A 26001-nucleotide genomic window follows, 5' to 3' on the forward strand; every position below is an offset into this window, starting at 1 on the left:
GGAAAAGGTAAAAAGTTGACCCCTTGGGGAGCGCCTGGGTATGCAATGCAACAAATCTGCATTCAGTTACTTGGAAAATATTAACCTGGCTGTAACTATGAGACTGACACCCTCAGACCCCCCATCCCACCCACCCCTCCCGACTTTCTACAGGTAAAGTACAATGAAAATGGCCTAGGAAAAAGAAGGCAAACGTTAAAAAAAAAATTATTGGTATTACACACTAAAAAAAAAATGTTTTGTCATCTCATGTCTTGCTGTCAGAATAATAAAAACAAGCCAAATGTCCCCCAAAAACATTTCAATGAAGGGGTGCGGAAAAAAGACATCCCTTTAATAAAACATTATCAACAAATATCGTACACAAACTACAATGTATAATAATTATTTTTTTTTCCCCTCTCGGTAATTTTCGAACCAGACTACAAGGTAAGAAAAAACACTGAAACAAGATACAATGCTTTCAATAATCCGCACAAAGGTCAAATCCAAGGGAGAGAATATTTTACAGAATATGATATACATGGAGCAGAAATGGGAGCTGGAGAAAAACAAAGACCAAACTACAGGATAGTGTCATGTACAGAGATCCCAACCCGCCGCCTTGGCTCGTCCCTTCCTCTCCCACCAGAAGGAAGGGCCTTCGATGCTTGCCATTAATTTTTATTTTCTTATTACAGAGCGAGCCTACAGAATAGCAAGGTTACATTTTAACAACAAGAATTCTTTAAAAAATATCTCCATCCAGTTCCAAATTATAGATAAGTGAAATCCTGACAAGAGCACATCTCTAAAGAAAAGAATCCCCTCTCACCCTCCCCCCCCCCCCCCAAAATACCACCAAAGCAAATAAAACCCCCAGAAATTCCCAAAGTTAGCTGGAGATCACAGTTTCAAAGTCCCAGGTCAGATTAACCCATTTTTCCCGGTGGATTTAAAAAAAAAAAAAAAATTATTAAAAAAATCGATTTTTGTAGTGAACCAGCTGAAGGACTCTGGGGAAGGGAGGGACAAGAGATTTCTTCTTGTACTCAGAGGGGGGGGAAAGACTAACACAGTGCATGCCACAGTCACAGAGAGCAAGATCACGATTCATTCGAGGATGTGATCCTAGAAGGGGTCACCTGCGTTAACAAGTTTATAACGAGGTGGTGGAGTCTCTTCCCCAAAGCAGATCTTGTTAACTGGAGGAGGAAGCGTTGTGCTGCAAACGAACAAAAAAAACCCCCCAAAACAAAAAAAGAAAAACAAAAAAAGAAAAACAACAAAAAAAAAGAAAAACAGGCCTTCTGAACGAAAACCACCATTGTAAACTGTCCAGTTTATTTAAAAAAATGACTACAACAGAGACAACATGATTTCATATCTAGACTAGCTTCCTGGTGTCGCACGGCACAAACATACAACAGGTTCGGTTTCTGTCTTTATTTAAAAGAACAAAGCAAAGAGATCGGAGTTGGGTGCTAGAGGCTTCCGTTTGTTTCCAAAAAGAAGTGTCATGTACATATATAAACCCTTCTGCACAAAGAAGGGTCTTGTCATGTCTTGAAATATTTTAAGTTTTGTCCTTCATGTTTTATGGAATAAAAAGTTCAGCCTTTTTATTGCATGAAACTAAACCTGGGGTTTTGGCCCCCGCCACACGTGTCCCTGCCCATACACCTAGCTTCTTCTTCTTCTTCTTCTTGCATAATTCGTTGAGATCCTCCGAACGGCAGCTGACTCTCTTGATCCTGGAGAGGAGGAGGGGGAGGGAAATCACACACTCATCGTCATGCTGGGGGAATACTGCAAGAGAGACAGAGCCACGGTGAGAAACCAGGCGGGTCAGACCCCCCGACATCGAAGAGGGGGATGCAAAAGGAGGCTGATGACAACTACACAGCAACCTAACTGGATCTAATAAACCAGGAAGAGAGGATATGCTGGAGACTCCAATTTATCAGGGCCTAATCTGTGCTGTAACTTGCTTTTCCGGGAAGAAAATCAGCAGAACAGTATGGGGTGAGATGCAATTTAAAACAAATAATTAACATGCACATGTGTATATGCTGCTAATAGAGGGAGAAGAGGAGGGATGTCTGCAGCCACCCACGGAGCCTCGAATCAGCCAGGCTGCACTGGGGCTCCTCTCCACCCTGCAGATCCTCCCCCCTACACCAGGTACAGCCCTGTCCCAGCACAGACCCCAGACTTCCACCCACTGGCCTATTCCCTCCTGCCCATTTTTCTGTCCTGGAGCAGCTCACACACGGCATAATCCAGGTCCAAGCCCACCCATCCCCGTGCCGGGACACCTCGGGACTGTCTCCCTGTCCCCAGGCAGGCACTCACTCACATTGTCATTTTGGAAGGAATGGAGAAAGTTGCCTCCCAGCTCCCCGTCGTCTCTTGGAGTGCCCGGGGGATTGCTAATGCCACTTATGTTGTTTGGAGAATTCTGTGGGAGACAGGAGGGGAGGTGGTGAGCAGGTCCCCACGCCTCCCCCCTGAAACGCCACGGGGTTAGGACACAGCCCTGCCCACCCCAGTCACATTCCCTGTGTCCCCATCCATCAGGGTCACAGCAGCACCCCAGTGCTGAGGAAAGGGGAGAGCCCACACACCCACCCTGCAACCCCACTTACTTTTGGAAGTCCATCTATGTCTCCTGACCCTGGACAGGGGAGAGAAAGGAGAAGAGCCTTACTGGGCCTGCAGCCATGGCCCTGTGCCCCTCACACCCTCACTGATTTCCACCCAAAGGCTCTGCTTTGAGCACTGGTGCAAACTGGGGGCTAACCCCGGGATGGGAGCAGGCACTGGGATGCTCTGCCAGTGTTCCCAGGGCATGAAGGATCACCGTGGCTCACCTAACGATCCGTTCATGTGATGGGGCTCCATCCCGCCCATGCCGCCCATGGGGCCGTCAGAGCCGGGGCCCATTGGGAACTGCGGAAGAAAAAGGCAACAAAACCAAAATCAGCCACGAAACAACCCCAAGCAGCTGCCACGGTGGCTCCTGAGGACTGTCCCTGCCCCAGCCATCCCTCTGGAGCAGGGCAAGGAGGGGCATATCACAGAATGACTGACTGTTAAGGCTGCAAAAGTCCCTTGAGATCACCAAGTCTAACAGTCAACTCAGCACCACCACTAAACCATATTCTGAAATGCCAGATCCACACATTTCTTGGACACTTCCAGGGATGGTGACTCCACCACTGCCCTGGGTAGCACATTCCAATGCTCAGCAACCCTTTCCATGAAAAAAATTTTCCTAATATCCAATCCAAACATTCCCTGGCATGACTTGGGGCTGTTATCACCCCCCAAGGCTGCGGGGCTCATGGTCCTGTGGGTTCAGCTCTAAAATCTGGCTGGATGGCAGACCCAGAGCCATGGCAGCACAGAGGGCTCCCTCCAACCAGCATTCCACAGGATTTAAGGTTGCCCATATCCCACAAAACCCAGCACCTCGGCCGGAGCAGCAGGACCGCCGCTCTCTTAATAAGCATAAAAAATTAACAAAGTCGCCCAAGAGTTAATCGCTTTTTGATGGTTTGTTTTATTTCTGTTTTGTAACAAATGGCTGAAATCAATTAAACTGCTTTACTCTCAACTGATGAAGTTAATTATGATTTGTTATGGTATCTGATATGTAAATTATTAGAAAGCAGACTTACATTCGATCGACTGCCTGCGGGCGGTACTGGATTAATCATTGTGTAGATGTTGTCACTTGAATTTGTTGAATCTGTGGAACAGTGAAGCCCAGTAAGTCGGGTGATTAATTCATTTCTTAATTAAAACAAACTCATGCCACTTGAACTCATTCTTTTGTATTTTATCACCCAAAATTCCCTCTAACTACCACCATTTTCTGGCTAATTTGTATTTAATGAAGATCCACAAAGTTTTTAATCACAGAAATTCAACTGTGAAAAATAATTCAACTCCTGGCTGGGAAGGGTGGGGAGGTAATTCCTCACCTTCCTGAGCCCCACAGCATCCAGATCCATAGGGGGATGTAGGAACATCCCCAAATGCCATCCCAAAGCCAAGCAGCCCATGCCACTCACTTCCCAGAAAGCCAAAAGCCACAAAAATTGGTCATTACCAATAGGGCAGGGATCACCTGTGCTCAGCAGTACAACCCCAGGGATGTGAGTTTCCTGGCATGGGAAGGGGCAGGAGCCTGGGAGGACTGGCCCTGGAGAGAGGGGGAGGTCTCAGGGGGCTCATACCTGCAGGGCTGGGCATGATGGGTGTCCCTGGAGGGCCACCGCCACCGGGCGGACCCTGCGGAGACAAAGCCGGCGTCAGATGTGCAAACATGAGCATTGCCCACCTTTCCATGTTTTCAAACACCTCCCCCAACTCCCACCCCGCCAAACCCAGGCCCAGTCACCTCCCATGGCACTGATTCCCCCCCAGGACCACGTGAACTCCTGACAAAAGGACAGACAGCTGGGGCAGGAGGACTCACCACGTATGTACCAGGCGATGAAGAAGAATATGGGATCTGTAAGGACAAGAGAGACAGATTCAGCCATGGGAGTGTCCCACAGGCTGGATCCCAGCAGGGCACAGCCAAGACCCCCAGTGCCCCCTCAGCCTGGCCACGATGGGAATCCCAGCAGCCTAAGCAAGAGGCTGGGGAACCCCACTGTCATTAGCAGGACTCAGCTAATGGGGAATGATCCCGTTTGCAGGACACTTCCCAACCAACCCAGCTTTTGCCCCAAGACACTCACTGAGTTAGCACTGCTGGGGTTCGGCCACGGTCTACCAGCGCCCGGCCCCCTGGGGACAGAATTAAACAGGGGAAAAAATAAATGTTGTGCTTTCCTCCAGACAGCCCCGAGCCAGCGGTCCAACCTCCCGGCACAGGGATTGCCTTACATGTTAATTCCAGGCATGCCAGGACCTAGGGAGTTGGGTGGAGGTCTCATGCCGCTGCCGTAGTTCTGCAACGATAACCAAGGGTCAGTCTACCGCAACGGGAAGGGACACCAGAGAGACGAGAGAAAGGGGAAAAAAGGCCAATAAACAAACAAAAAACCAAGCGTGTCTGTGTGCAAAAATGAGCTTTAAAAAAGAAATTAATGACGATAAGCCTAAGAGGCAATTGTGTTCACAAAAAACCAGGCAGCTGAATATGGACGGTATCCAGGCAGAGCCCCAAAGTTCCCCCTCCTCGCTCTTTGTGGAGGGAAAACATCCCCCTCCCAGCTCTGGGAGACAATTCTGTTCACAGTCTCCAGCAACAGCCTTTTGGATTTTTCCCTCTGTGCAGGAGAAAACAGGGGCAGGAGGAGAAAAGGCACCACTTGGAAGGTTCCTGCTGCAGTGTAAGGATGAGGAAAGTCTGCATGAGCTCCCCCCAAGATGGAGCATTCCCTGCTCCCTGGATGGCTGCTGGAGTAGGGAAAACCAAGCCAGGCTTGTTTTTCTGTTGCTCCCCAGCTCTCTGCTCCATCCCCTGGAGCGGGTCTGCAGCCGCGGGGAGTGGGCGAGGACAGGCAGCCCCCTGGGCCTCCTCTCCTGCCTTATTCCTCCCTGGCTTAGCCTCCAGCTGGGACCAGGAGCCTCAGATCTGCATGCCTCCTCTCCTAAAACCAGCTCTAGTACAAAGCCAAGCCCAAGGCAGAGGAGGAAGAGGAATCCCCCGAATGCCGCGCTCCATTTGGTCCGTGCTTTGCTCCCTGTGCCCTCCAGGCGACGTGCAGCCGGATTTAGGTCGCGCTGCCGCTCTTCCCCTCCCACCTCCCTCTCTGTAATGCATCTTTTTGGACTGTATTTCTGCCATTTGAAGAAAAAACTGCTACAGCAGGAGGAGGGATGGCTGGCCACTTCCTACACCCCAGCCCCTTGGAGTGCTCCAAGATGATTTTAAGTTCAATGCTTTAGTGCTGTCAATTTTTACCTGGATTTACGGATGCACCAGTGCATGGTGCCCTGCTGAGGGCATCACCAAAGTTTGTTTTGAAAAGGCAGAAAAGGGTTTTCCCCAAACAAATTACCAGCAAGTCCTTAATTGATTGAAAATTCAGCCATTTACACTGAATAGCAGCATCAAGCCCCTTGTTTAAAAAAAAAAAAAAAAGGGCTCAGCATTTTTAATTGGAGCTGAAAGGCTAGAAAACGAAGCCAGCTGAAAGATGCTCAGGGAGGGTGGGGAGGGAACGCAGCTGTGCTGAGCGACCTGGGCAAGGCACCGCCAAAACCCACAGAGCTACAAACCCTCTTCATATCGGTGCTGGCAAACCCTGTCCTGGCTTCTGCAGAGCTACAAATGGGACTCTTAAAGGGAAAAAGGCAGCGGCAAACAGCTGAAAGGGATGATTCATCACTGCTGTGTAATAAGGAGCTGCTGTCAGGACGCTGGGATGTCCTGGCTGGATGTTCTGCAGCCCTCTGGAATTGTTTGAGCAGTATTTAGGAAGGTTCCAATGCAAAACTTAAAGGTAAACAAGCCCTGGGCACACAAGGTGTGAGGGGCTGCTGGGTCTGGGTCGGTATTTTTGGTGGCTGCCTGCGCAGGCGCTGATTCCTGGATGGCTGCGGGGAGGCAGCGCCTGCGGGTGCCAGATTGGGAAGCCCAGCGCTTCTCCAGGGAAAGGCTGCCTCTTAAAAAACCTCTCCCCAATGTACACACACAGGGAACGGTGGAGTCAAAAATAAAGCTCTGAACATTTCACAACTCCTGCCGGCTCCCAGAGCCGCCGCCATCCCACGCGGCGCTCAGCGCGCGCTCGCCGCTTCCAAGTTTCACGGCGAGCTCTGGCAGTGGGAAGCAGCCTCCCCCGGGCAAGCCGCCGCCACTCGCCTTGGCGCAGGCCACGCTAGCAAAATGCATTTTTTCTTTTTTTATTTTGGGTGTAATCCTCCAGGAAAGGAGGATTTTAAGCACAGCAGCAGCGCTATGAGACGGCTTGCTTTGCGAAACGATGCTCGCGCAGGATTTTTGTCCCCTATCCTAGGATGGATGGAGATGGCCGAGCACCCCCAAGCAGCATCCTCAGGTTGGTGCTAAAGAGATGATACAACTCCCTCTTTACACAACATCCACTTATCTCAACAGTCTCCAGGGGAAAAACAAAACAAAACTCCAGCGCACCCGCTCGTCTCCTGACAGACTCTGATCCTCGCGCTACAAACTCCACGTAGGCGACGATGCAGAGAGGATAAACCTCCAACCAAAATATGGTAATCTGGTTTTGAAGTCTCATAGAAGGAACAAACAGGAGTGAGTCAACAACAAGCCACTCCATAAAGTGAATCAACGGAACGACAGCATGTATTAACCCAGATCTGCTTAATTTCAAGAGTTTACTCCCCTTTCCTGAAATAGAGAGCTCAAGCAGGCAGCAGGAGGGGCAGGTGGAGGGGAACCTCGCAGGGGAAAGCCTTATTCCCTTGCTCAAGGGATCTTTGCCATTTCTTTTTATTTATTAATTTCAAATGCAAGCCTCCTTTCCCTTTCCTGCTGTTAGGGTCGTAACTGTTTCCCAGGCAGGCAGTGTAATGCACTCAAAGGCTGCTCCGGTGCGGAGCTAAGTGCCATCCCCTCTGACAGAAGGGCAGGAGGGAGGCTGCAATACCCTTAATGAGCTCTGAAGACCTCACTCCTGTTAAAAGGAGGGATTTCCAGATGCAAGCCTAATGTAAAACGCATTAACACTAATGGGGGGACAGGGTGTGTTGCGGGGGGGGGGGGAACTCCCAGCCCTCTGAGCCCCAGGAGGTTGTTCCCACGGTTTGTAGGATGCACTTTGGCACTGGGCTTACCTGCGGACCGGGACCCATGGGGCCCATCCCTCGTGGAGGATTCATCCTTTGCATGGGGCCGCCCATGTTAGGGTGCCCTGTTGGGAGGAAAGCAGGGGTGTTACGTGGCACCGCAGCCACTCTGGGTCCCAAATTAACAGCTGATTAGGAACATCAGCACTCGACCCTCCTCTGCTGGGTTTACCTTGCTGTCGCGTGGGATCCATCGAATTGGGCAGCAATGGCTGTGTACCGGGAACGGCACCCGGGGGCTGCGAAAGCAAGGGAGCAAGATTAAAAAAATAAATCCTGCATCCTGCTGCATCCTGCTGTATCCCACATCCCACTGTGTCCTTCTGCATCCCACATCCCACTGCTTACAGTCTCCAGGTGTTTGCCTCCCTCATTCTTCTGCAAACCCCCTCTAAACCTTAAACAAGGTGCCAGTGTTTTCTCGTCCCGCCAGGCTGCATGCTCTTGTACTTTAGGGAAGCAGGGGAAAACCCAGGCTGAGCAGGGCAGAGGTGCCAAATCCAGCAGGGAAAGGTGAGGAGCAGGATGGTACCCTGGTAACACACAGCACCAGGGCCAAACCAGGCAGTGATTCACCGGCTGTGGTGGGGAGATGCTCCATGTGTAGCAGAGCAGGGCTGGGACCCACCCCCACACAGGCTGAGGGGAAGCTGAATGCTCCCCCTCCCCAGACTCCCATTCCACTCGGGCAATGCTGCTATTTAAGCTTCAAAGGCTACTCCAAACAGATAAAGAGGAAGAAAAATGCAGATACTGTCTGCCTGAGGGAAGCAAACTGTAAACAGTTTTGCTACGGCACTGCTTTTTACTTGGATGCCAATACAGAGGATCCCAGTGCTGGAGCACAGCACAGGCCCTGGGTGCACATGGCTGTGCTGAGGCAGAATCAGCCCAGTCCCAAGTTTTTTGCAGGCTGGAAGCTGGCAGCAAGAGGAAGATAAACCAGGGGGGTTGCAGAGGTGGATATTTACACTTCTGCTGCCTGACCTTCCTGCCTGCCTGTTTATTCCTCTTATCCCTCAGGATGTGACCATAACCTTGCTGAGCTCTGCCTAGGTACAAACATGTGCTTTATATGTGGTGTTTGGGGGAATAAAATGAAATCATTCTAATTAACTTTACCCACTCCTGGATGCTTGATCCTGCTGTGGGAACAAACAGCCTCCCCAAACCAGTCTCCCCTGCCTCTCCTGCCTGCTCAGTTCACTGTGCTCACCTCCAGCAGAGCTCAAGATGAGCCCAGAACCACTGCAGGATGGGGTCCTGTTAAAACTGACCCATGAGGAGGTGCAGTGAATTAATACCTCGTTAGAACAGCCATCAGTGCCCTGGGTGGAAAGCTCTTCCAGCCACCCTGGCACGGGGGTCCTCCATTAGCCCCTTCTGGGTTTTTCTCAGCTACATCTCAGCTGTCTGACTATCAGTCAGCAAGTTCCAAAGACTCAAGCCTCAAATTCAGGAAGCACAAACCCAGAGCAAGCTGGTACACCCTATTTCCTGACTATCCTGCTCTTTCTGCTAATTAGACCTACAGGAAAATAACACTGATAGCCAAAAAACAAGCTCCCGAGGTAATTTTTGCAGAGACACCTCTGCTGCTAAAAGGAATTACAGGTTTCCTTTAATTTCCCTTTAGTGACAAATAACCTCTGGCTTGGTCATTACCCTATGGATCTGCACAGCATCGTTGGGAAGGAGACAAATTCCTTAACCAAAGGCCACGCATGCGTCCAGGCAAGGCATGGGGTGGAAGCCTCAGTCCATAAGGCCAGAAACAAACTGCCCTTGTATAAGCTGGGATAAGAGGATAAACCCAACCCAAAAAATTCAGCAGTGACCTGCCTCGCTTGACCCTGCCGCTGATCTAAACGCTCGGTCAACCCAGCAGCAGGATTATCTTCATCACTTTAATTTTCTGCGATTGCAGGGAAAATCCAGGCAGACAGCGAGCACGCGGCACAGCACAGCCCTGCTGGGAACACCACGGGCGGAAAGCAGCAATTCCCCGCGGCTGTTCCCACCCTGGATAGGCCCAAACCTCAAAATAAAATTAAACTACCATCGTTAAGTGACACCTGATGCTCCAGCACTAGGAAAAAGGAGGGTGACCAAAGGAGGCAACGCTTGCCACCCATACCCAAGGAGCATCTGCAGGACACCTGCCCCTCATCCCCCTTCCCAAATAACAGCTATCCCTAGGAAATGTGGAATCCCGGGAGTGCAATACCTGGTTGCCCATCCTGATGGGGGGCCGGGGACCTCCGGCGTAGCGCGGCGACATGAACGGCTGTGGGGACACAAAAGGGGGTCAGGGCTGAGCTGTGGGGAGGCAGCACGCTCCCCACGCACGCTGGTTAGCCTGTACACACTGCTTTTGGTATTTCTGTGGTTTGTTTTGTTTTTTTTTTTTTCTGGAGACATCCTTTTTAAAAAAGTTATGTTTCAAAAGGGAAAAAAAAAAAAAAAAGAGAAAGGTGTCTGGAGTCCGTTTTTTAGACATTTTCTCTGTAGGTTTATTGTTTGAGAGCGTGTTTGACATCGGCAATACTAGGTGAGGCTGTTAAAATTAGTGCATGGGTGGGAAACCCTGAGTGTTAGATAATGTTCAAGTTTAAATATATAGAGATATATTAAAAAAAAGTGGCAAATAAGCACATACAGACACGCACACACAAAAAACCCCAGTGCTAAGTACTGAAAAAAAAAAAAAAGAAGAAAGGCTTAAAGTTACTTCTTTTTACAACTGCTGCTACTAACAGAAGCTTAAAAACCCACATCAAGTTAAATTTCTCAGGCTACCTTGGGCAGGTAAAACAGTCTGATACCCACGATTGACTTCTCAGTTCATTGACAACTGCATATCCAAAAAACAAAAAAAAAAAACAAAAAAAAAAAAAAAAGAAAAAAAAAGAAAAAGAGAAAGAAAAAAAAAAAGAAAAAAAAAGGGAAAAAAACCAACATTTTGCTTTGGAGCTGGGGTGCCCGGGAGGATGCTCCCCGGGGAGCGGGTACCCGCTGCCCAGCATGCTTACAGAGGGGGGAAAAAAGAAGTAAATCGAGCGCACGTCGCGGTTCACAGCCCTACCCATCACTAGTGTCTTTACCTGACTGTGGGGTCCCATCATGCTGCTAGGATTGTGGGGTGGAGGCTGTGCGTGTGGCGAGGGCTGTGACCCAGGCGGTCCCTGTGAGGTCAGACAGTAGAAGGAGGTTATAGATTAGCACATGAAAGCGCAGAAAGAGCTAAAAAAAGGATTCACGGGTGGACCTGTTTAGTTGGGGAGTCAGTTCTCCCGGTTTTAAATTATTGTTTTTTCCTTTTTTTTTTTTTTGTTTCTAAAATTGAGTTTCTATTCATTTGCAGCCGAACAATGAGTTATGATATATGCAAAAAAAAATATATTTTCAAAATCAGAATATCTGTCAAAATACAGTGGCCACATTGAGGGTAAACGGTCCAGTGGTTCAACCAAGTCTGCAATGATAAACACACAGGGAAACACTTTGCAGGGGCGTGCAACAAGGAAAAAAAAAATATATGCAGGAGAGGACCAGAGAGGTTGGGGGGAAATACAAAAAACACCCCCAAACTGAAAAAAAAAAAAAAAAAAAAAAAGAAAAATTTAAAAAAAAAATCTTTTTTTTTCCTCTCTCATCCCAAAGGTTGGAAACACCTCTGGGTTTGTGTTTTGACCGTGGTTCACTGGAGGTGCTGGAGTGAGCGCGGAGGACGAGGAGCACGTCCCAGCTCACGCTTGGGCAGCGTTTGGCCGGCACAACCGGGGCTGCACTGCCACACTGAAGGGATGCAACATCCTTCCTCGAGGTGGATTCCCTAAGGATGCGAGTAAAATGGCTTGCGAGCAAAGAAAGGATGTCTAGGGGAAAAAAGGAGAGATTAGTTGGTGCAGGTTTAAGGCTGCAATGCAGCAGTCGCTGACATTTTGGGCTTGAACGCCCACTTTGGTTTTTCTTTTTTTTTTTTTTTTAAATTTCCCTTAAAAGCACAAAATGAAAATTTGCTTGGAAAAACCGCGAGCTCGGTGCAAGAAACATACCGGTGCGTGTTAACGTGAGGAAAGAAAAAAAAAAAAAAATAGTATTTCTTGAGTCAAAGGAGGTGTAATTGGTAGAGAAAGCACAGGAGCTCTGTCAGTAGGTGATGGGAAGCGACGGCAGGCTCCAGGACCGGCGCCGGAGCAGATGTTCTCTACCTGCCTCGTTACTAATTTCAACAAGTGTTCGCCTTCTAGCTGCTGCCAGCAATGGCATGGTTTGTTACCATGAGCAATTTTCTTAATTAACAGACATTAATTAGCCATTTAGCAATTTTGCAAGCATTTGTTTAGCAGCTTTCCTAAACATGAATACCACTGTGATAATGGTACTGATTAGAGGGTCCCCTAATTAACAGTACAGGGAAGGAAAATTGAAATCACATAAATTAAAAAGGGAGGGGAAGTTAATGAAGGCAGGACATATTTGCACCTGCAAATCTTTTGTACAGCGGAAACTTGAGTGCAATGTAAATAAAGTAAGAGGCTGGGTTTTTTCTTCTTCCCCCTTTTTTTTTTTTAAATTTTTTTTTAAATTTGAATGGTTCGGCGGTGAGATGGAGCCAAGCGGATTTAAAACCAACAGCCTCCTGCCAGCCTCTCTGCTCCAGCCGCTGAAACCCCACCACTTACACCACCATTTATTCTCCAGGAGCCAAAAGGAACCAGGCCCTGCCCTTACTGCCTGGCCAACCTCATCTGGACCAGGTCACAGCACCTCAGGACAGCCCTCCCCCTGCCTTCTCCATCCATGTCCCACCAAAGTGGAGAAGACAAACCTCTGAGGTCCAACTGCAGCATCAACCTCCTTTAGCAGAAGTCCTCTCCAGGCATTGAAGTTGACTTATTTCTGCTTCTGAGTTGCTAAGTCTGTCTGTGAATGCAAAGTGCAGCAGGAGCAGCACACAGCTCCCACTATCCCCCAGTGAGGTCTGGCAGCCACCACCAAAGCCCTTCCTACATGTCTCAGCCACAGGATTTGGGGTAGGGAAGATTAGAAGAGGTGAATGAGTGATGAAACCAATTGGAAGGTAAAAACCAGGGCTGGCAGAGGCCAAACCTCAAGCCCCATCACTGCAAGAGTCAGTGTCCCCCATGATGCCTGCCTTGTGCTGCAGGAGGGGGTCATTGCTGCCCACGTACCGATGTCCTTCCCCTCGTATCCCACAGCAGGTGAGGATGTGGGGTGAACAGGTATCAAACACGTGGGAGACACGGCCACCTGAAAGCACCCTGGCTGGGCCTGAAGGTGATGCTCTGGCTCTGCATTTCGAGCTGCAGAGCAAACAGTGTTTGATTATTGGAGAAAAAGCATCTATGGGACATGGCAGCATTTCCACCAGAGAAAAATCTCCTGTTGCAGCTGGATCCAGAGAGCATCCGCTGTTTGTGCTGCTGAGTGCATCCTCTGGAGCGTGGTCCTGCCCCAACACCAAGGCTGCTCCTGGGATGCTCCAGGCTCGGCGCCGCAGCATCCTTGCCCTTGCATTATCCCATATGGTACCGTTCCCAGAGGACACTTCTGGATAAGGTGATGCCCAGCTTGTGCAAATGTTTTGGCAGGCAGGTAGGAGATGAAAGCAGCTATTTTTCCTTCTTTTCTTACTTTTTCCCAGCAGCAGCATCCAACACGCTCGCTCGGAGCTGCGACTGCCGCAGCCCCCTCGGCACGGCTGCCCTGCTCCGTCAGGAACGCAGCCCCTCTGGACAGTGTTATCTCCATAAATATTTGCAGATGTTTCAGGGCTGGGACCCGTGTAGGGCTAGGAAGGCCTGCCACAGCGGTTGCCTTTTCGCACGGAATTGCCTCGCTGCAGAGGAAGCGGCAGATGCTCCCGATGGATCACGGCAGTTGAGACAAGTGTTTTGCAGAGACGACTTGTGGGCACCAACCAACAGAACATCCCTTTTTTCTTAAAAAACCCTGTGTTTAGCAGTTATTAACTACTCCTGTTAAAAGAGGAGGTTGAACACATGCCGTCCTGCTTCCTCCACATCCCTCTGTCCAGCCCTGGAGACACATCCCTGCGGCACAGCTCCTTCTGACACTCCATGCTGGGCAAGCAGGACCTGCTCTGCAGTTGCTTCACTCTCATCTCCAACCAGCGCTCTCTCCAACCAGAGAAACTCCATAATCTAATAAGTTTTCCCTTTTTTCCCCAAATTGGACACTCTTGTGTGTGGGGTTGTTCTTCATCTTCCTGTAGCTGCCTCAAAAAACACCAAAAACAAGTCCACAGCTGAAACGGTGTTAGAGGAAACTGTTTCCAACAGCTGTCGGTGCCCCAACCTCTGCTCTGCTTCATTTTTTTCTCCCCTCTACACTCCAGGGACTTTCAAAGCCCAACCTGGCTTGCCGGACAGCCGAAGTTTGCTGCCACAGCTGCTTCCTACAGGGAGTTTCCAGGAGATCAGGTTATTTCCACTCTGTCTTTCATGAGCTCGACTCCTCAAACTTCTTGTAAAATATTAAAGATGGAAAATGGCATGAGCAATCATAGCTCTGCGTGTGTCAATTTATGTTTCCAGTGTAATTCACCACAAATGGATCATGTTTTATGGGCTACATACTTTCAGCTAATGGGGGAGTTTTGCTATTTAAAAACATTTTCAAGCACCTCTGGGGGTGGCAGAACAAGGCAGGACGGTACGAGAAGGCAAAGCATCACTGCCATGAGACACCGATGGTTTCGAGATAGCAATAGGGAAGCATCTTGTGTTTAAAATACCTGCCCCTGCCTGCCAGTTTTGACGTTAGAAAATACTAAAATAAATTAGATGGATATTAATTGAAGCCATGCCTGGGTTTATTGGAGAGGAGCTGTATTTCTACTGAAGGAGAGAGATGTTTTGCAAGTTGTCAAGAAAAAAATGAGGTTATCACTTTAGCCTTTAGGAGAGATGCTCCAGTTGCCTTCAAAAAGAAAGACCCTGGTTGACTTCCAGCATGTGGTGCTGGGTGAGGACCTTCCCGAGAGAGGGCAAGGCGAGGCCAGGAGAGGTTAGACAAGGCAAGGCAAGGCAAGGCAAAGCAAGGCAAGGCAAAGCAAGGCGAGGTTAGGCAAGGCAAGGCAAGGCAAGGCAATGCAGCAAGGCAAGGCGAGGCGAGGCGGGCCAAGTTCCCCCGCAGACAGCGAAAGGCAGTCGTGGGCAGGAGCTCTGCCTCGCCTGCAGCTGGGGCTCCCAACTGCAGAAGCCTGGTTTTAAGGAATATGTTTAACACAAGCTCTTCAGGAAACAAACCCGTGTCAGCCGGAGCCAAGAACAGTCACCTCCATCTGGCTGGAGCACCCGAGAGAAAGTTGACTGCAAATCCCACCATATGCTCCAGACGCTCGGTACAAAAGCCTCGGGCATCCTACTAAACTTCCAGAAAAAAAACTTTCTCTGATGCTTGCTTTTCCTTTCCTCCAGCTTGTAGGCTACCTTCCTTCAAACCCTGCCTGGTGCAGGCTGGTACCAAGTTCTACCCCAGGATTTTGGGAAGAGCAGCCTGGTTTTATGGCTCTTGTGCTGCCTCACAGGAACTGGCTAACCAGAGTTGGTGGCACCTGCCGAGCAGTGCCAAATCCCACTGAGACATCAGGACAGCTGGGCAGGGGGAAAATGGTGGCCTCCAAGGAGGGAGCAGGACAACATGGACCCCTTCCTATTGTCCCTGGCTTTACCATCCTCACCCCACGGGCGACCTCACCCAAAGAGGGAGGTCTCCAGGATGTGGGGAGGAGAGGCGGGGAGGGCAGGGGATGTAGGGGGGGAGCCCCCCGGGCTCTGGAGCCCCCGGTCCTCCCCAGCTCCAGAGGTCTGTCTGCATTAGGGGGCAGTGTGGGAACACGGAGCAGCCGGTGCTTTGTTTTGGTGCATCTCGGCGCCGAGCCGCTGATGCATAGCTAACGCAGCACCGACATTGATTTATGGTCAACTTTCCATTTCATCAGCGCGGGGTACGGGGCGGTGCTGGGGAAAGCAGGCATGGCTGGGGGGCTGCTGACTTGCTCCTCCCCTCCCCCCCATTTATTTAGTGGTATAAAGGTGTGATATTAATTGCTTTCAATTTTTCCTTTTCCTTCCTGTATTTCCCTGGCACCCCCCCGTCCCTCCTGCAAGGGATCTGCACCCCGGCATGAATCCAGCTTTCAAAACAAAAGCAGGAACGCCTCTGATGACCTTTAGGAGGATGAGCAGAGGGTTTGTTTGCTCATCTCAACGGGACAAAGAGAGAGATTTAAATAAAAGCATCTACCCATGCTGGCCATCAACCCAGCCAACCTTTTGTCCGGAGCGCAGCCGATGCTGTGCCACTGGCTGGCACCATGAAATGCCCCAGCAACCCAGGAGTGCCATGGGCCTCTCCTTTCCCATAATTTTGGGAGATTCTGCAGGCTACACTTCCCTCGGCCCCTGGCCTGAAGGTGCTGCTGAGCCCTGGCACTGGGAAGGGTATCTCACTGCAAGGCAGTGGCTGTGGATGGGCACTGTAGCCTGGAGTCCTTCTTGCTTCTCCCTTTCCTGGAACATTCCTTCTCCTCCCAAGCTCACTCACATGGGTTTGGGCTACAGAGTCCCAGGAACAGTCCATATACATTTTCTTCCTTTGCCAATCTGTGGTGGACATCCTCACATTCAGGGCTGGGGGCGGTCATGCACCCCCAGGGTGGCAGTGCAAGGTTTCTGCTACCTGAGCTTTGCCGGTGACTCATTCCTCAGCTCCCTGTGTGATGCCCCACCATGCCTGGACATGATCAGTCTCGAATTCATCTTAAAAACTATCTGCCCATGCCTGCTACCCTTGGGAATATCCCTTGCAGGTCCCTGGTGCAGAAGAGAGAGATGCTGAAAATCCCTGAGTCCTCTCCAGCAGTCTCCTGGCATGAGGATGGCACTGGCTGAGGTGGTACCACCTCACTCACTCCCAGGGCTGGCATACCAAAGGTTGGGGAAAAATCCTTTCTATCTTCTGTGACCTTTTTGGTTTTGCCCTCTGAATTTAGGCACTTTAATCTCCTACAGATAGGAAATTACCCCTGAGCTGTGACTGGCTCGACACTGAGCCTCCAGCCCACCTCTGCAAAGAGCTGCTCTCCAGCATCTCCCGAAGCTGGAATCGGCTCCAGCACCCGCAATAAATCAGACAGGCTTTCATGGAGGCGATGTTCAGACTGTGTTAAAAGGTGGGATTTTTCTTCTGCTTTCCATCCCGAGGGCTGGGAGGAGAAACCAGATGTTGGAGGGCTTTCAGGAAAGGCAGGCTCTTGAGATGTCACATGTGAGCCATATGCACCAGCACCCACCCTCTCTTCCCTCCGGCAGCGCTGGGGATGGGCAGCATCCCCCACACGACACCTGTACCAGTGTTATTACATTATCTGGGGCTTCAGGATCCCCTCCTGCTTCTGAGCCACCCCCTGCCCCAGCGGCTCCCAGGCCAGCTGCACGGCAGCCAGGGAGCTAGGATGGGTTGTTTGCTCCTGAATCAGACCCTCAGTGCAAAAGTGCTACAGGAGGGCAGAAAGGAAAGAGGGGGGACAGCTTGGGGGCTGTCAACAGGAAGAGTCGAGACGGCAGCATGAACAGTAAGTCTGGAGAGATGTGACTCCTCTTCCTCACCTTTCCCGCTCCGGGAAAGCCAACCCATACTCTTGGTGCCTTGCCCTAAATTCATGCCAGTTCTGCAGCCCTCGCAGCTCGGCGTGAAGCAGAAGCCCCAAAGGACAGTCAGCTTCACCACGGGGCGAGATCAGGACGTTTTGGAGACACATTTGTTGGAAGTAGCAGCTTGGCACTCGGATTGCTGGCAGCAGCTATGACCTGCGAGATTGCATCTCTGCCGTTGGCTTCACCCCCTGCCGCCGAGCGCTGCTACAAGATTCGCCTGTTTTAGGGTTCCCGATCAATATCGGATATTCTTACTTTGTCAGAAGCATGTTCAGGAAATGGGATCTCTCTTTCTCTCAAAAAAAAAAAGACAGGACCCTCCTTCCCCCTTCCCACACAAACGCAATCGCCGATATCGGGCTCAGATATCGCCACAATAAATCACAAGCTCCTTATCGAGCTCGCCTGTCTACTGCCCGAGAAGTTCTCCCATATACAAATCACAAGCCCAGATTAAAAAAAGCCCAGCTTGCCAAAACAAATATTCCTTTCAACTCTTATCCCATTTTTAACACGAACAAGTGTTTTGTCCTCAAGCAGGAGGATTTTAAAGCACCGAAAGCTTATGTTGCTGCAAACCAGTGCAGCTCACCCCAGGCAAAGAGATTCCTGAGAAAACCCCCAAGGTTTGAGGTTTGAAAACTCCTTTTCTTTGTGCTTGTTGATGTCCTTTCTGTCAGCGTCACTCCAAACATGTTAGCCCCTCCTCTGTCAGCTCGGTGTGGGATAAGGAAGGAGTGAGGGGATGTTGGGGACTTTGCTGGGTATTTGCTTACAAGGTGCCTCCACGGCATTCAGGGATTTGGCTGGAGCCCACTCCCGCCTGCAGCCGCAGCCAGGACTTGTTAATGCATTCAGTGATTGCATTTGGAAAAAATCAAGTGGTTAACCAGAGGAGGGGGAAAAAGCTTCAGGAATCAAAATCCAGAATGTTTTCAATTACGCCCGTCTGTTAGGACTGGAGAACAAATACAATCCCAACCCAAACACAAACCAAGCAGCTTTGTAAAAAAACACTGGTTGTAAATACACAGTAACCTCTTTGAGCGAGAAAGGAATTTGCTTTAAGGCCACAAAAGATAGAAAGCAAATGTGGAAGGACAGCAGAACACAAGTTATTCCTAGACAGGTCAGCTGTGCAGGCATGCTGCTTCCCTAGCATCCTCTTGGGGAAAAAAAAAAACAACACAGGCATGACAGCGCTGACACCCAGAGCGAAAGCAAACACGTGCGCGGTGTGGAGGGAGCACCGGGAGGAGCGGCAGCCTACCTGGAAGAACCCGGGCGGGATGGGGCCCCCGGGCATCCCGTCATTCGGGGGAATGTTTCCAAGCACGGGACTCGGGGCAGCAGCTGCGCTCTGCGGGGAACAAAACCAGGGCAAACATGGTCAGAGTTATGACAAAAGCACATCAAAAATGCCACCTCTCCTGCCACATCATACTGAGTCCATCTGCCTTGTATCTCTGGGGCCCTGAGCATCTTTCCCCCTGGAGGATGCTCACAGCTGGAGGGGCACTGGTCTCTGTGACTCACCCATGGAGGAGATGGCCACACAGAACCTGGAGATAATTCTAGGGTTTGTTTATTCATTTATCCAGGCATTGAGTCTTGTTAATCCACCAAGGAGCCTCATCCAATGTGTCATTTTAGGCAGAAGCTGCTTGAAAGCTTTGAAAATGCTTCTCTCCTACCTCCCCGCCATGCTTGATGGTTTAGCCCTGTCCTTCCAAAATTATGCTTCCCTGACCTCACCAGCATGCCAAGACTTTATTATTCATTTCCAAATTCATTGCACTCAACCTGTGGAGTCACATTCCCCCTCCTGCCTCCCCAGAATGAGCCACCAGCACAGCTCCAGCCCCAAAAAGGTGGGACAGAGACAGACATGGGGTACCTGGATACCCCACTTGCTCCTTCTCAGCATCCCTATTTGTATTTATTCACTTCTTCTGGGAAAGCACCAGCATTATTCCCACTCTGATGGAAAATACAAGAAAAAGATCTTTCCCTAAAAGCCACTGCTGGTGACACACCCCTGTGGGGTTAGGAGCAGTACCTGTGCCACCCAGGTGCAGCCCAGTTTGCCACCACCAAGTGACCTCCATTCCCAGGGCAGTTATAAAGGCACCTCAGTGCTGTTAATTAGGTTTGGATCACTGAACTACTCCCTCCACCAATTTTTATGATGGACGTACCCACCTAAAACCATAGTGGAAAAATTTTCCACTGAGGAAATCCCATGAACAGATGGGGTACATGTGAGCCTGCTCAGGCTTGGTTTTACCCACTAAACTCCACGTCCCAACAGCAGCTGAGCCAGCCCCGGCTCCTGACCGCATCTGATGCAGCAACAACCACAAGATGTGAGCAGAGGGGGAAGCCAGGCTGTCAGAGCAGCCTGGAAAATTAAGGATTATTACTAAGGACTAAGGATTGCCATGATAGGATCCCCATGTTTGGTCGGCAATCTTGCTATTTCTAACCAGAAAGCCTTGCAGAGGCAGGGGAGCACCTGACTAATCATTGCCTTGTGCCTTCCCAGGGCATCCCTTGTGCCCCTCATCACGCTCTCCAGCAGGAGCTGGCGTGCAGGATGTGGGATGAAGGCCAGGACCACGCCGGATGAGTGGTTGGTTTTACCACTCCAGCACCTCAGAGCTGCAAGTGACACAGACAACAGCGGAGGCTGATTCCCCAGTAAGAGCCTCCCTTCATGAAATAACCAGTTCCCCCTGAGGCTACAGAGTCCTGCAACCCCAGGCACAGCCCACACCACACTCCCCCCATGCCCCTGAACAAGGCATCCTGAGCAGCCTTTCCCCCATCAGCAGCAAAGGCCAGATCTGAGTGTTTTTACAGTTAATAAAAAAAAAAGTCCTGGCAGGAAAAATAAGCCTGCCCATTCCAGGCTCTTTTTATACATCAGACGGCAGCAAAAATAGATGGGAGAGGGAGTGAACCCACTTCTCCCCCTCCCTCCATCCCCCCAAGTGGGTCAGCTATAAAAGTAAAACCAAATCTTAATCCAAGGCCATGAACATATTGCAGTTTCTCTGCAAAGCAGATGACGGTTCTTAATGCAAAAATATATAAGACCGAGCCCCAAACTGCAGCGAGCCCATTTGGAATTTCCTTTATTAAACCCTCTATCACGCAAAACGCTTCTCTCCCAAGGCGGCAAGCGCTGCAATAAAGCTGCCAAGGTGATATTTTATGGTTTCAAGAGATTTCCAGCACACTATAATCCTTTGCTTGGGGAATCTCCCAAAGCGAAATGGATCCCGAAGTGGTGGGGAGTGAGGAGGCACATGGATTTGGGGATCCAGGGGGAAAGAAAGCTGCTCCTCTCCTCCCGTCTGCAACAGGGAGCAGAGGGAGAAGAGCAGAGGAGCCAAAGAAAATCTTGAAGCAAATGCCCATTTTTCCACAAAACCACAGAGTATTTTTCCGTGTTAAACACCCTGAAACCTCACCTATGCCTTCGCGGCGTAAACGGGGATTTAAAGTTCCTCACACATGTGGCGCTTGGCAGAACTCGGTAATTAAAAACCCGCAAGTGCCCTGAGCATATTGTAGGATGGGAGCCAAATTGGTCAGCCCTTGATGAATGATTTACAAGGCTGCAAAGTGACATTTTATTTCTTTTTTTATTCCCCTCCCCATCACCGCTGCTAAGGTAAACACCGAGGCACCTTTAGCCCTGGTGAAGCGATGGGAATGCAGCCGTGGCTGGAGCAGCTCTGTAAAACACTTGGGCGTGCCAGAAATGAAAGGAAAAAGGGGAAAAAAGCAGGAACAACTTTTCCAAACCTTAAGGGTGATCATCCAAACCCTAAGGGTCAGAGCCCAAACCCAAGGGCTATCCAGCACCCATTTCCAGGACTTTTTTGGCCACGCAACTCCTCCCACATGGTTTATATTCACCATTTTGTCCCAGAAACTCTTTTTAGGGACTCTTAGTTGCAGTTTGCTTTCGAAAGCTCTTTCCTTAGGTGAATTATCTAAAACCCATCGAGTCTCCCTGGTGCAGATACAATGTGCAGTTGCCACAGAAGCTGGCCAAAAGGGGCATGGAACTGCTGTGCCACTACGTCCAAGCTGGTGCTGAACCAGAAGCACATCAGCCACATGAAGGTCCCCACTGGCATGTGACACCCTGAATTTCCTTCCACCAAAGCACATGGAAACCACTGCCAGAAATGAGCCAGGACAGCTCTGGCAATGCTGGCACGCCAGCTCATTTGCCTTTCGTAAGATGGCAAATTTTCTCCACGTTGGAAATCAATATATATATGTGTTCCTGGGGCGCACATGTATAGCTATATACACAAACACACATATGTATTTTTAATTCCCTGCCACATACGTTGGTATTTTTCCTCTTTTTTTGGTGGAAGCCAGCGGAATGATGACAATCTGGATCACCGTGTTTTGCTTCCAAACCAAAGCTCTCAGTTAACACACCGGCCTGGTACGCCAGCAGATGCCGTCTAAGCCTTTAAATCGCACACTAATTGCACTAATTGAGCTAACAGTCTCTGTTTCGTCTCCCTACCCTGAGTCAACCAGCATCTTCTGGTACTGCTGTAGAGATCCAAGCTGTTGACTGTAGTGTTATTTTGTCAGCCATTAAACGATTCATCAGAGTCATTAATTGATTTATTACCGCTGCCTGCGAGTATAGCTTTGCAAATAAAGAAGGATGGAGGTCAGGAGGCAATAGAAATCGGACAAAACAGCACAGCCAGGAGCTGGGCACTTGAATTATCGACAGGAGCCTGCTTGCGCAGGACCGCTGGCATCAGGTTATGGAGGAAAAAAAAGGGAAAAAAGGAAAAGATGTGCTGCAAAGCCGGTTAGGGTCTTCAGCTGCAATCTATGCAGGATGTAAAAGGGCTATTAAAACCATCTTGTTTTCTTAACCCAATCCTTCAGGAGAAACCAGGTTATTCCGCTGTATTAACTGTGCTAAAGAGCAGCAGAGAAGAGGCACTTGCGTGGCTGCCTCACGCAGCTCCCCGGCCTCTGGCGCATCCCCACCAGCACTTTGGTGTCACCCACATTTGCTTTCCCAGGCCGGCTGAGCCGGGAACACAACTCACCTCCGCTGTCCCACAGCCCTGGGAGGAGCTGCGGTCCGGTGCTTTTGTTTATTTACTTTCTTTACTGCAGGGTTTAGGGCTTTGCTGGGCGTGAGGGCTTGCTGCGAGCAGGGTGCGGCGAGCCGTTTCCTGCCCCCCGCCCTGCCGCACGCTCGGCCCCAGAGCAGCCGTGAGGCACCACCGAGGCCCCACGAGGGTTTTGGGGGCTGAATTTAGAAACCAGAGCAGGTGGGTTGAAATCACCGTCACCACCAGAACGTTGCTGCTCCCAGCCCCCAGCTCCAGGGTACCCGCCTAATAAAAGGCAGTACCCTACAAGAGAGGGCTTGGGAAGCTAAGGAACTTTCTGGATGTGCTGTCCACACACAGGGCTGCTGCAAGGGATTCTTCCTCCTAATCCCCATTGCTGGACATTGAAGAGCAGCTTGAAGGTGGGCTAAGGCACTGCACCCCATCCTGCAGGGCTCTCAGTGTCATGGTGAGACAATGGTGGCAATGGTGGCCAAGCCTCAGCTCACCACCTACCCAAAAACCTGCCATGCTTCACCAACACAAGCAATGGTTAACAGAAACCATCTATGAAAACCAGGTTCCAACTGGTGGTAGTAACTCTGCCATTAAATGCAAGCTGGTGTCCCCACTGCATGCTCTAGGAGACCATCTTGCCCCAGCATCCCATGTTGGCTTTCACCAAACACTTATTTTTAATAAAAATAACCTGCCAACAGTGGTGCAAGGTGCTGCCAGGCAACGGAGAGGGTGCTCCATTCGTGGGAAGCACCACCAGCACTGGCTGCTTGGCCAGCCACAGCCTCCATCAACCTAGCAGTGAGATGGGGAGAGCAAAAACACCTTCATGGCACAGACCTAGAACCAAACTAAGGGTGGCTGGGTATTTCCTTTTTGAGCTCCAGCTGTTTTTGCCCTGTCTCTCCTCTCCAGAAGAGAGGATTTTGGCTGCATCTCACACCTCGCAGCCACTATGGGAGCAGCTGCCTTGGGTAGGAGCACGCGGGGGTGCTCAGGACATGCTGGTGATCTGGTATCTATCTGTCTCCTTTGATTTTATTTTTTTGCCTAGAGCACAGGCTTTGGAGCCTAAAGAAGAAACCAGCGTGCGGGTCAGGACTTAAGCAGGCTGCGTAAACAGGTAATACGGAATTTAATTGGACTCCAGTTAAGCCTTTTCATCTCGTTAAAGCTGCCTTCATCTTATATAGCCAGGTTTTAAATTTAATAATAGAACCCTCCCACACCTCAGAGTAACCCGATTAACACCACAGAGGACGACATGCCGACCGCTTCCTCCGGACCGAGCCCTCAGATCCTCTCCCACATCAGCCCCCTCCGCGGGTCGGTGCCAGCGCCTGCGTTGCATCAACGTGCACCAAAATAAATAGAACACCAGCCTGCTGCAGGCTCTGAGAGTGCAACTGCCAGCCCACGTGCCAGCAGCGGGCACCCACTGTGGCACCCACTTCAAAACCACGGCACCTGCAGAGCCTCTCGGGTGGGCTCAGCGTGTTTTTGGGGCACGCTGTGCTCGCCAGCTGGGGTATGCCACTCTCCATCCTGCTTCCTCCAGTGCAAGCCACTTGGCTGGATGCTCCAGAAGACAAAACAAACCAGTTTTGGTTTATTTTAGGGTAAGAGGAGGTAAAAGAACATTGGGATGAAGCTTTGTGCATTTGCCAGATACAAAAAAAACCTCCACAACAGATTAAATGGGCTCATAGCAGTATCACCAAACCACCCAAAAGCCATCACGGTGTTCCCATAGGACATCATGCTGTGCATACAGGTTCAGCTTAATTATACTTCTGCAACACCACAAGCTTTTTGTGCTTATTTTAAATCCATCACCTGTGAGCCACCTGGCACACAAAGCTCCAGCATACACCCTGGTCGGGAACAGCCATGCTCAGCCACTTTTTCCCTCTCCTTTACGGAGAAAGAAACAACCCCCAGCCCCGTATTTTCCTTGAGCCTTAAAAAAAAAACATTAAAAAAAGGCACAACAGTTGAATGGTGTTTCAAGCTAATACGGGTTTTTTTGTAGGTTTTTTTTTCCCCCTCCCTTGTAAAGGATAATCTGAGACAGCAGCTCCGGCCACGAAACAATAGGATTTTAATCTCTTAAGTCGGCGTCCCCCTTATCCCCGGGAAGGAAACCCCTTCAGTCATTTACAAGTTTGTAAATAAGGCTCTTGGTAGCATCTCGCGGACATCTGCTCCGCCAGCCCGCCAGCGTTCCTGCTAACATTTACAAACATCCTTCCACAAACACCCAGCGCGCTCTGCTGAGCTGGCTTTCTCTAAATATATCCCAAGGAAATAACTTGGCAGGGCTGCAAAAATTTCACAGCGACCGAATTAAAGGGGGGGTGGAGAGTGGGGGGGGATAAGCATGGGAGGTGTAAAACAGACTAAACGCAGTCAGGCTCCGTTTTGCACACGCGTGTGTACAGGGAGGTTTACAAAGGGAAACTTGTGGGAAGTGAAGCCGGGCTTGCTGGAAGTGCTTCCCCTGACTCAGGAAGGGTTTTGCAGAGGACAGCACTCCAGGGCTTCACACCATGTGGTAGGTGTATAGATTCACCCCAACCCTGCTATTTAGGGATGCTTTGCCATGGGCAGCCCAGAGTGCCCCCTTATCCCTGGCTTGGAGTGAAGGTGAAGCTGATGGTCCTGGCCTTCCCACTGCCAGCATCTTGCCCAGCACAAGATCCCAGCTACACCTTAAAACCAGTGTATGAACCCTCCCCACTGCCAAACAGCTTAAATGGATCCCATGCAATTAGCACCCCAGAAAATGCTGTAAATACACAGGTATTAATTACTATCAATTCTCCTCTAATAATTCCAGCAACAGACAGGCCAGGCTCTTTTCCAGCAATCAATACCATCCATTTCAGGGTCTACCTGCCAAAAAAGTGATATAAAATAATTATATAAAATTTTCATTAGATAATGCAATTGCTTAGGACTATTAATCTACTGCTCATCTATCAGTGTGGGATGCTCAGCTCTGTGAGGGCCACCCGGCAGCTCCTTGCACTAACAACCTGCACTCCCTTCTGCACTGGACACTCCGTGGCTCCACTGAAACTTGCTCCTGATGTACCCACACAAGACTTTATGGAAAGCCCACAGATTAACTTCAGATTTTAAAAAACATTACAATTTTAAAACCAAGAGGGAAATGATCCCAGCATGCAAAGCTGCTGGGAGAGGTGATTTCCTGGAGTTTGCTACAAAGTTGTCATGGTTAAGCTCCACAGGACTTTACTCCCAGTGATGTCCCTTGCTCCATGCTGCAGTTTCTGGGGCGTAACTACGTGGGACTGCATGGCTAGACGCTCAGTGGCACATGCACCAGCTCACCTTCCATCTTTCCCTTAAGC

General features: G+C 50.0%; 1 protein-coding gene across 3 annotated transcripts in view; it reads right to left on the minus strand.

The window, feature by feature from the left end:
• Window positions 1-1301: 1301 nt before the first annotated feature.
• SSBP3 (single stranded DNA binding protein 3) overlaps window positions 1302-26001 on the minus strand; it is a 54435-nt gene continuing 29735 nt past the window's right edge. Inside the window, exons 5-18 of one of the 3 annotated variants that reach the window (XM_082287463.1) lie at window positions 18763-18852; window positions 10887-10967; window positions 10010-10069; window positions 7955-8021; window positions 7771-7847; window positions 4882-4946; window positions 4734-4782; window positions 4466-4501; window positions 4224-4278; window positions 3663-3733; window positions 2853-2931; window positions 2628-2656; window positions 2339-2440; window positions 1302-1788 (exon numbers count right to left, since the gene is read on the minus strand). In XM_082287463.1, the coding sequence (XP_082143589.1) occupies window positions 1759-1788; window positions 2339-2440; window positions 2628-2656; window positions 2853-2931; window positions 3663-3733; window positions 4224-4278; window positions 4466-4501; window positions 4734-4782; window positions 4882-4946; window positions 7771-7847; window positions 7955-8021; window positions 10010-10069; window positions 10887-10967; window positions 18763-18852 (891 nt within the window). In that variant the 3' untranslated portion in view covers window positions 1302-1758. The remainder of the gene's footprint in view (window positions 1789-2338; window positions 2441-2627; window positions 2657-2852; window positions 2932-3662; window positions 3734-4223; window positions 4279-4465; window positions 4502-4733; window positions 4783-4881; window positions 4947-7770; window positions 7848-7954; window positions 8022-10009; window positions 10070-10886; window positions 10968-18762; window positions 18853-26001) is intronic. The other 2 variants (XM_082287464.1, XM_082287465.1) reach the window with 2 other exon arrangements.

This window comes from Coloeus monedula, assembly GCF_965178545.1.
Source record: "Coloeus monedula genome assembly, chromosome: 9".
Taxonomy (NCBI): Eukaryota; Metazoa; Chordata; class Aves; order Passeriformes; family Corvidae; genus Coloeus; species Coloeus monedula.